This window comes from Schistocerca piceifrons, chromosome 3 (genome assembly GCF_021461385.2).
Source record: "Schistocerca piceifrons isolate TAMUIC-IGC-003096 chromosome 3, iqSchPice1.1, whole genome shotgun sequence".
Taxonomy (NCBI): Eukaryota; Metazoa; Arthropoda; class Insecta; order Orthoptera; family Acrididae; genus Schistocerca; species Schistocerca piceifrons.
The window spans coordinates 85,997,736-86,009,184 of NC_060140.1; the positions used below are offsets into that span (position 1 = coordinate 85,997,736).

Here is an 11,449-nt window from a genome sequence, read left to right on the forward strand (position 1 = left end):
TCGAAACCAGGGTCACTTGGGGATGACATCAGCTTCCAAAAACTTCACGTACCATTCGGTAGCCATAAAGGAATATCGTACTGATTATTCCGTGACTGCCCATTGCACACCATATAGTCACCCATTGAGACTTCTTAATAGCGAAGTGTGGGTTCTCAGTCCCCCAAATGCGCCAATTTTGCTTATTGACGAACTCATTCAAATAAAAGTAGGCTTCGTCGCTAAATCAAACAATGCATGTCCATACTATGTCCCTCACGACCCGAGGCAGAAGTTATGACAATTTTATTTCGTGTAGTTCAATAATTGTCACCCCGTAGTTGCTTAATACTGCAAGGGGGCTCTAATCATCTGTTCCTTCAGACCATGTGTTTTCGCATTTACAGTTGTTACATTTTTCTGTTATTTTTAAGTGATTACTGGTGTTGCGACCGTCATTTAAGTTTGCCCCTCGCGACTTTGAAGAGATGGGAAATGAGTACCTTGGACGGGTTGGTGGTAATGAAGGTGACCTGGTGGCCCCTCCTGGCCAACTCGAGACTCATCGTCTTGAGGGGTCCCTGGTGGCTGACGGCAGGGAACGGCACGATGGACAGGATCTTGGCTGCCTCCGAGGCTCCCACCAGCACCGACAGCATCACCAGCGACAGGCCGGAAATCATGGTGGTCACCTGCCAACAACAGATATCTCTACTGCACCCGTTACATACGTTCACGTCGTCATGACAGCTTACAGGGCTGTTATAAATGATCCAACAAATTCCAACATATAATCTTAACAATGGATGTATGTATTAAACCAGGGACCTAGAAACGACGGAGAGGCGTCTTTCCGGCGTAGCCCTCAGTGGTTCACAACCCCACAACAGGACACAGCAGTCCACCCACCCCACTGCCGCCCCACACCGAACCCAGGCTTATTGCGCGGTTCAGCACCCCCGCCCCCCCACCCCCCCCGCCCCACCCCACCAGTGGACAGTGGACTCCTCCGGGACCCGGGAACGTCTCGTACCAGACGAGTATAACCCCAAATGTTCGCGTGATATGATAATTTTGGTGTACACGTATGCAGAAATGGTGTTTGCGCAGCAATGGCCGCCACAGTCTAACTGAGGCGGAATAAGGGGAACCAGCCCGCATTCGCCGAAGTAGACTGAAAACCGTCTATAAACCATCCACAGGCTGGCCGGCACACCGGACCTCGTCACTAATCCGCCGGGCGGATTTGTGCTGGGGACCGGCACGCCTTCCCACTCGGGAAGCAGCGCGTTAGACCGCGCGGCTTAGTGGGCGGGCATCTTAACAATAGTACAGCAGAAACAGTCAAACAAATTTACATACTATGTAGCAATATTACTTGACACGGTTGAAGCAAAAAGCAGACTATAATTGGTTAGAGTAACTATTACAAAAGAAATACGAATATTTGATGAATAGGGTAAAATTTTGTAAGAAAGTTTTATATTGAACCAGAGGTGGTCAGATGTAGTATCGATTGTGCAGTAGCGTCGCATCTCAACAAAGAGTGCTGGTTCAAGGAGTTATAGGTAATGTGTTAGAATAACTTTAGATAGAGAGATATATGGAAGACTGTCAAGTGTAAATACGTGTTGTTTCTGATGTGTGCTAGATATATACTACTCGCTACGGGCCATAATGACTTTTTATTTGCAAATGCAAAGAGCGTATTCATAAGTGATGATTGAGACAATGTATAACACTCGCGCCCAATGATTTTGTAAAGCTAATTGTTAATGTTTAATCAGTTTATTGTTTGTTAATTGTGAGCATTATTAATTTTCGAAGAGTCGAAATAAAAGTTTTTAAAGTTAGTGCCATGTTGTTACTTACCACAAGTCACTACCAGTTTCCAGATCCATGTCGTTTTTGATTAACTATTTTGCTCAAAAAGTTATTGCCTCAGTCATATTCGATTTAATTAAAATGTATGATAAGCAACAGCCTTGCACAGTAGCTATATGCTAACTATACAATTTAAAGTACTAACAGAGAGCAGTACGAAGAGCATTACCATTGCGCAATTAGAGGTAAGAAATTTTATTTTTTGAGGGATAGCATTCATTAAACACAGGGACCACTATTTTCAAATTCATCAAGTGTTGTTTTATTACTAGGACCAATTTCAAATCAATAATGTTGCGTCAGATTCAGTTTTTGTGCTACGTAAATTCATGCAGTTTTGGTTTGACTTAAAGTTATTGACAGTCTGCATTCTCGCAGTCTGAACAGTTCAGTACAGGGCAAAGCGCATAAGCAACAAGATAAAATACACGTTCGCATGCCATTCACATTCAAACAGATGTGTTGCAGGCTATTGTCACTTACGTTATTTCAAATGTGCATGTTTCATTGGGACTGGGGACATAATTGAAGGCTGGAAAAATGTTGACTGTGGAAAGGTCAATGTAGGAACAGGTAGAATTTGAAATTTGTGTTCCGCAAGGACGCAGAAAATCAATTGGTTAGACGTACTAGGAATTCAAGAGGCATGAAAGCCCTTGATGGGAGACAGGGCGCCACCATCACCCATTTTACGTACAATAGGCCCCTTCCAGACTTGCTCTGCAGCCACAGGCAACTAGGTAGTTAGTGCATATTTTCCTATTTCATCTACACAGTTTTCGTATGTCGTCATCATCGTCTTTTCTTTATCTCTTGGACGCCAGCAAGGTACTTCCTTGGGTCACTTACCATCCATGCGTCTGGCTGCATGTCCAGCTCACCCCATTTCACTTCAATGGCGCTCATAGTTCCTATCCCCCGTCCCCCAACATATTTGTTCACTCACCTGTTTCTCCTAGTAATTCTCGACAAGTCTTACTCCAAAGCTTGAAAGACAGCTGTTGTTTCAGACAACCTCCATTTCAAACACGACTCACGCCCTGTCCTCACAGCTTTAGTTCTGCTAGTACCTCGTCTCCTACCTTCCAAACTTCACAGAAGCTCTCCTACGAACCTCGCAGAACTAGCACTCCTGGAAGAAAGGATATTGCGAAGACATGGCTTAGCCACAGCCTGGGGGATGTTTCCAGAATGAGATTTTCACTCTGCAGTGGAGTGTGCGCTGATGGCTCTGAGCACTATGGGACTCATCTGCTGAGGTCATTAGTCCCCTAGAACTTAGAACTAGCTAAACCTAACTAACCTAAGGACATCACAAACATCCATGCCCGAGGCAGGATTCGAACCTGCGACCGTAGCGGTCTTGCGGTTCCAGACTGCAGCGCCTTTAACCGCACGGCCACTTCGGCCGGCTGGAGTGTGCGCTGATATGAAACTTCCTGGCAGATTAAAACTGTGTGCCGGACCGAGACTTGAACTCGGGACCTTTGCCTTTCCCGGGCAAGTGCTCTACCATCTGAGCTACCAAGCACGACTCACGCCCCGTCCCTACAGCTTTAGTTCTGTCAGGTTTAGATCTACAAGGTTCGCAGGACAGCTTCTGTGAGACGAGGTACTGGCAGAATTAGAGCTTGTACAGGAGAGTAAAGATCGGTTTTGCGTTACACTTTCAGTAACGTTACGTTTACGTGGGTGATACATGGTGATACGTCTTCGAACAGGTCTTGATTAAAAATTATAATGTACTCTTTAAAAAAGACATACTGCTGTTCGTAACGAAGACGTTAGAAGAAAAGCAGTCATGCTCGTTAATGATCCGACCCCCCTCCGTTAGTAAAAATTATTTTCTTGATACATTTTTTACTTTTCTTCTGGACAGAGTTATTTGTGAAAAAAAAAGACCGCTCAACGTATCAAAGTAAAATGCGCTTTATTTTGAAGCTTAGGCATTGCAGTTATGCTTTAAACAAAATATCGTTCAAATGTTCACCACGACCTTTGTTTGTTAATCACACTGCCCAACATTAGTGGTTTGAACTCTTGAGTTACCAAACTTTGTACGGATACAGGCCCAAATTCATTCCCAACATTTGCCACGTTGATATCTCAGACAGGCACAATTGTTGATTTCGTCCTGAAACTGACACATTCTTCTCTTTCTCAATACTGGCCGCTGCTGCTGAGATATTGCCCCCACTTTGCGCATTACGTTGTCTTTTTAATCGCTTCTGGTCGTGTTGAGTGAAACTGCCATACACGCACGCACGCACACACACACACACAAACACACACACACACACACAATAGACAGCTTTAAAAAGTATCACTCTTAATGAAAGACCCTATGCAAAAGGAGGCAGCAGCCGAGTACTGTCATGAAGATAATAGCACGCCGAAGGTTAACTTTGAAAAAAGATACCATAAACTAATGGTGACCAGAGAACCTCAAAGTAAGTGTTATCTTTAAGACTGCAATCGTAAAGAGTGTCGGAAAACAGATTTAAGTACAGCACACAGGGAACCACATTAGGATTAGAAATTAAACAACTTCATGTGTTGGATGAGTGGTAGTGTGGAAGGAAAATATTTTTTATTAATGAGATCCGTACAGTATTTTCAGCAGAATTTGACAGTATTTTTCTATATTAGTAACAGACATATTATTTTTTTTTGAGTTACTGAGATACCTACTTTGTTTTTAACGATATCTGACAAGCGTTGAAGGAAAGCTTGTTAACATTCGTAGTTAACAGTTTAGGAAATGAAAGCGGTAAACATGCACGTGAACTTCTGCTGGGAAGAGCAGTTTCAGGCCTGTCAAATGACATTTACTCAGCTTTGCAAGTGAATTATTTTCCTTTTGTGGACTTTATTGGCCAACGGTGACTAACCGAGTGATGCCATTGAGCAATCCGTGAACATAACATAAATACAGGGTGTACATAAAGTCTGGGAACACTCAATTATTTATTGCAGAAGAACTAAACATTGTACAGATGTTATACATATTGCGTTTTGAAGAGAAACTCTGAAAATTTTTTTTACAAACATTCGATATGCGAACCATAAGTGACCTGACAGACGTCAATACGGTAATCGAATTCTTGCCATACCCGACCCAGCATGGCATCGTCGACTGTGGCAACCGCTTCCCGTATTCTCTCCCCGAGCTCTGCTACATCACGTGGTAGAGGCGGTACATACACCAGATCTTTAATGTGTCCCCACAGGGAGTGAGATCTGGTGATCGGGGTGGCCATTTCATAAAACAGCTCGCTCCGCACCTGAACTCGCCATGTTGGCGACTAGCGCTAACTATCGGCAAATTACGAAACTACGCTGTGGCGGTATACACGAAAAAAAAAAAAACTTTCAGGGTATCTCTTCAAAATGACATATGTATGATATCTGTACAATGTTTGGTTCTTGTGCAATAAATAATTGAAAGTGTTCCCGGACATTACGTACGAACTTTACTTTCTAAATGACATTCGATAGCTCTTGAACGGTGATTGTAGTGACATTATTTCTCCTAACATTTGTAGTTAAACATTTCATAAAAATTATTGGGAAATATTTTACGAGTAATATCGAAAGGCGTCAATCAAATAGCCTCGTATATAATTTTGCAGTTCTGCTTTATCAAATTAGGCAGAGTAACTTTGCTTTGCCTGCGTTTGCTCATATTTTCCATGTAGAAGTAGATCACACTGCGAACCTAAACTGAGAGTGTTTCAAATTAATTTTATTGCAACTTGTAGTTAGCACAACATTTACCCATAACTACCTTCCTGAACATAGATGATCGCTCATTTTGAATGAATGTGGGTATAATTACAAACGCATGCAACTGGGTAAGTTCATGTGGAAATTGTTGGTTTAATTTTGTGGTAGCAGACTGGAAAGTCAGTTGAATGTATTCTTCGAAGCCAGCTCCAGAGGCGACAGTCTGTGGCGACACTGTGTCACAACAATCGGTCGCGCGTACCTAACCGAACAGTTACGCGGTTGGCCTTCTGAGCCTAGAGACGCCGTCTTCGAAATTTCAGCTGCTGAACCGAGTGGAAATTTTTGGGTCGAAGAACGAGGCGCTCCCTCTCCTATTTTCTGACAGGAGGAAACTCCTGGAACATTGCTGGCTGATCAGTGCGCCTCCACCATGTCTGTTCGCTCTCTGTAAGCACAGGCGAGGCAGTTTGGATTTTGAACTGAGGCAGGGATGAGTCGAGTGGCAGCAGTCGCTGTTTCATGGTCAAGTAAGTATAACGTGCTGCTTCTGTGCACACATGAATAGTGATTTTTGTATGGGAGTTTAGGTCAGTTTTGAGTCACAGGAGTTTAGTTCGGTTTTGAGCTAGCATTCTTTGTAACGATTAATCTGAATCACTAGGAGCAGTATGGGATTCTCGCGACTGAAGATTTTGTAACATTTTATGTAGATTCAGATGGCCATTATTCACTTAATGAATTGTGTGGCGAGTTACTTTCCTCATTATTTTCGCTATGAGTCACTAGCCAGCTTTGACGATTGAGTTATAATGGAAAGTGCCGACCTTTGCCTTCGATTCGTCGGTGAGTTTGATTCGTTGCGTGTGAGGAACTGTGTGTGCGTCCATGTCACGGTCCTTAACCCACCCAGTCCTTACTGACTAATATTGATCAGTACGTTATTACCGCGTGCTTGTGTGGAACCATAGCAGTAGTATTTTTAATGTTTGATCCGTGTAAATGCAGTTTTAGGAGTATGCTCCATCTGTTAAATAAATGTTCATTATGCACCTACTTACTTCGTTAAATTGCGCCACCGTGTGCAGACCCTGGTCCTCCTGAAATGCTTAGCCTCATGACCACTTGTAAGAGAAAATTACTTGGAATGTTTAGTAAAGTGCAAACCCTGATCGGTCGCTCAGGAGTTCACGTATTAAATTCCCGTTGTGCAGATTCTCCTTAGTATATAAAACGGGGCTAATACTCAATTAACGTTCATCGAACTTCAGACGACTAGGCACACAGGGGCAGGCAGATAATGCTAAGCACTTTATTTATGCAACAGAGAGTTGTTAGCTACGACAAAACCTTGGTGTGAAAGACTGTCCCACCATAGAACAGGGGGAGTCTTTTAATATGAATATTTTCATTTTTCATGGACGCTTTGTAAGCAGAAACACAGTAAAGACTGCGTTAAAAACTCACGTGGGATTACTATTTCAACTAGATGTCACTTTACAATATTTCGGCTGACTTCGGCCTTTCATTTTTACACAATTCCCAGCCATTTATATACACAAAACGCTTAAAAATCGTTACAGTATTATTCTGCTTGGTTCAAGGGCTACCGAATGTGATAGAAAAGTAGTATTTCGGTACGTACAGAAGTGACAAGTAACAATGGGAGAGCAAAAGTACTCCTCACCTTTTAGCACGTCATGTGCCAGAAACCTGTTTCTTAGGTGCGTGCATCTAGTGACGAGAAACGATTCTACAAAAAAATAGTTGCAGGAAAGGTAGATGACAGACTACACTTCCAGAATGAAATTTTCACTTCGTAGCGGAGTATGCGCTGACATGAACCTTCCTGGCACATTAAATCTGTGTAACGTCCCGAGACTCGAACTGGGGAGATTTGCCTTTCGTGGGCAAGTGCTCTGCCATGTGAGCTGCCCAAGCACGCCTCACGACCCCTCCTCACACCTTTAATTCCGCCAGTGTCTCGTCTCCTACCTTCCAAACTTCACAGTAACTCTCCTGCGAACCTTGCAGGACTAGCACTCCTGGAAGAAAGGTTATTGCGGTGACATGGCTTAGCCACAGCCTGGGAGATATTTACAGAATAAAATTTTCACTCTGCAGCGGAATATGCGCTGTGAAGTTTTGAAGGTAGGAGACGAAGTACTGGCGGCATTAAAGCTGTGAGACGGGGTCGTGAGTCGTGCCTGGGTAGCTCACATGGCCGAACACTTGCCTGCGAAAGGCAAAGCTCCCGATTTCGAGCCTCGGTGCGGCATACAGTTTTAATCTGGCAGGAAGTTTCAGACTGGACTTCGTTGGAAGAATCATATGCTAAAGTAATCCACAAGCAAAACAGGTAGCTCACAAAACACTCGTCTGAGCCGCTCTTTAATATTTGCTAGGGAGGACCGATGGGGAAGAAAGCGAACATCCGAAGACGGTAGTCTCCTTTCAGAGAAGTTTGTTCAGTAAACTCAAGAGAATCGCGGGATGCGCATCAAACTGAAATGGTAGGTGCTACAAGAGAGACGTTGCCAATCACAGAGAGGTTTACGATCCCATATCCGTATGTAACCAAGAAGAGTTTATCGACATATTACTTCCTTACGCATATATCTCGCAAAATGACTGAGACTATGAAACCATAGAAATTTGGGTTTAGCGACAATTCTTCTCGTGCATCGTTCGTGAATGACTAAGGTAAGGTGCAGGAGAGGGAGGATGACAATATACTACGAATTACCCTTTCCCAGACAACGTAAGGTGGGTTGCAGAGTGTGGCTGTAGTTATGATGATATTTTTATCCATTGTTCTGAGTGTACTTGGAGCATCGTACACCAGTGATCAAAAGTATCCGCATACCCTCAATAACATACGTTTTTCATACTAGGGGCATTGTGCTGCCACCTACTACCTGATGGAGTTTGAAATTCCTCTGTGATGGTCTGGATAGACGTCCCTACTACACATTACGACCCTCTTCAACTGTCGGCAGTCAGTCAACAGACGAGGTCGGCCTGTACGCTTTTGTGCTGTACGTGTCCCTTCACATTTCCACTTTACTGCCACAAAAGCGTTGTGTGGAGTGACGAATGACGGTACACAATGTGGCGATCCGATGGTAGGGCGTGGGTATGGCGAATGCCCGGTAAATGTCATCTGCCAGCGTGTGTAGCGCCAACAGTAAAATTAGGAGGCGATCGTGTTATGGTGTCATCGCGTTTTTCATGGAGGGGGCTTGCACCCCTTGTTATTTTGCGTGGCACTATCAAAGCACAGGCCTACATTGATGTTTTAAGCACCTTCTTGTTGAAGAGCAATTCGGGAATGGCGACTGCATCTTTCAACACGATCCAGCAGCTGTTCATAATGCACGACCTCTAGCGGAGTGGTTACACGACAATAACATCCCTGTAATGGACTGGCCTGCCCAGAGTGCTGACCTGAATCTTGTAGAACACCTTTGGGATGTTTTGGAACGCCGACTTCATGCCAGGCCTCACCGGTCGACATCGATACCTCTCCTCAGCGCAGCACTCCGTGAAGAATAGGCTGTCATTCCCCAAGAAACCTTCCAGCACCTGATTGAACGTATGACTGCGAGAGTGGAAGCTGTCATCAAGGCTAAGGGTGGGCCAACACCATATTCAGTTCCAGCATTACCGATGGAAGGCGCCGCGAACTTGTAAATCACTTTCAGCCAGGGGTCCGGACACTTTCGATCACGTAGTGCATATATGCGTACATTAGTGAACATTGCAATGCTTTGCAATTGCTAAATATGTATGGGAATTGGATATACATCCTCATCTCTTTCTCTTCCGCCTCTCCGCCCATCACCTCCTCGCCCTCTTTTCAGCCACCTCCTCCTCACCCCTGTCTTTGTCCATGACCTTGTCCCACCTCTCTTTTCAGCTCCTCCTTGCCCCTCCCTGTCCACCTTCACCTTCCCCTCTCTCTGTCCATTTCCTCCACCCCCCCCCCCACTCCTCTCTGTGCATCTTTTCTTACCTCTTCTATCTGATCCTCAGCTTTGTTTATTGTTAAGTCAAACGAAACCTTGATTGGTCGTTGAAGCCACTTGAAATGAATGGGTAAACCGGTTGCGATCACTGATATACGGGGTATGAGAGAGACGTCTCCAGCTGCTGGATCTGTGAGGATAGTACCTAGAATGACAAAAAATGGCTCTGAGCACTATTGGACTTATCTTCTGAGGCCGTCAGTCCCCTAGAACTTAGAATTACTTAAACCTAACTAACCTAAGGATACCACACACATCCATGCCTGGGGCAGGATTCGAACCTGCGACTTAGCGGTCGCGCAGTTCCAGACTGCAGCGCCTAGAACCGCTCGGCCACCCCGCCCGGCCCTAGAATGACAGTATTTTACATAATTGAAATTGGGAAGCAGTATTCTAATCATAAGCCGACAAGCCATAAATATAAGTTACTTCTTTTCAGTTAAAACCGATTCCAAGGAAGAAAACAAAACACCACATTCTTGTGTATCCAATTTTTGTTTAAAATTCTATGTAAGGAGGAACAATATACATGGGGAAACAATTTTTCTTACTATCATAGTTAAAACTGACTGCAAGAAAGAGAACAAAACGGCACAGCACAGCATTTTCTTTGTCGCAGTCTGTTTCAACACAAAACCTGTACATTATTATTTAAGAGAAATGTGCAGCCTACACCTGTCCAAATGTTTACTAGAGTATCGTGTAAAAATTTCAATTAAATGAGTCGAGAACTTATCGAAACTTTTGCCAACAACGTTTCCCTTTTATACATTTTATGTACCCAATTATATATTATATATATTAAAAGATATTTAGCCTTTAACTGTGAGAATGTTCGTTAGAGTATTGTGTAAAAATTTGAAGTAAATCAGTCAAGAACTTTTCGAGACTTTTGGAAACAGTCTTTCCCTCTTTATATATTGTACATATATTTGTAAATTATGTGTATTTAAAAAGTATGTAGCCTATGTCCATCTGCACGTTTATTAGAGTATCGTGTAAAAATTTGATGTGTCCGTCAGAGTGTTTATTAGTGCGTTGTGTGAAGATACGAAGTAAATCGGTCGAGAAGTTCACGAGTTTTTTTTATGTGGTAGGATATTTATTATGTAGCAGGATATATATTCAGTACAAATACGCAAAAGATACAAAACGGCTGTGGATGGATGGGGGGGAACATAGTGCGGGGATACTGTCCTGACGAGTTGAAGTAATAAATTGAAACCTAAAGAAGAGAGGTGATGCTAAGCAGAGTTTGACCGAAATGAGTTTATGTGGTGACAGTGTGTGATAAATGTTTATCTTCAAGGGCTTCTACCAAGTTAAGCGTTCGTCTCCCCTCGTTACTTGTCCCTGTAAAGCATCACGTATTACAGAGTGTTCACTGACCTCAGTAACTAAGGAAGCTTTTCCGTGGACGTCGGCTACGTACGAGGTGCGAGCGCGTGGTCAGTCCCTGCCGTGCGACGTGCACACCCACTTCTCGCACTGCTGGAGGCCCGGCCACTGCCGGCTGCTGCGGCTGCGCCAACTTTTTATTACTCTGTGCGACCTTGAGATACACAGCGCTGCGTCATCGCATGACTTGCAGTTATCGCAACGCACAAACTGGCCGAGGTACTGGGGCGTGTGTCACCGACCATTCGGTATTGTCGATGACTGAATGCTACGATAAGACTGTCTCGAAAAGTGGTGATTAGATATTACACGCATCGCGTTCTCCAATAACTCGGATAACTGTCTTTCTACGGAAGTTTGACGAAGTTTAGCATTTGCTAACGCAAGCCAGAGTTCTAGTGGTAGACTCTGACGGAGTCGTTTCGAAACGTTAT

At 43.8% G+C, this 11,449-nt stretch overlaps 1 protein-coding gene across 1 annotated transcript in view; it reads right to left on the reverse strand.

Annotated features, from left to right (window-relative positions):
* Nucleotides 1-11,120, reverse strand: part of LOC124789429 (UDP-glucosyltransferase 2-like) — a 52,544-nt gene extending 41,424 nt beyond the window's left edge. Inside the window, exons 1-2 of the mRNA XM_047256773.1 lie at nucleotides 11,007-11,120; nucleotides 483-671 (exon numbers count right to left, since the gene is read on the reverse strand). Coding sequence (XP_047112729.1) covers nucleotides 483-662 — 180 coding nt within the window. The 5' untranslated portion in view covers nucleotides 663-671; nucleotides 11,007-11,120. The remainder of the gene's footprint in view (nucleotides 1-482; nucleotides 672-11,006) is intronic.
* Between the last annotated feature and the right edge of the window lie 329 nt (nucleotides 11,121-11,449).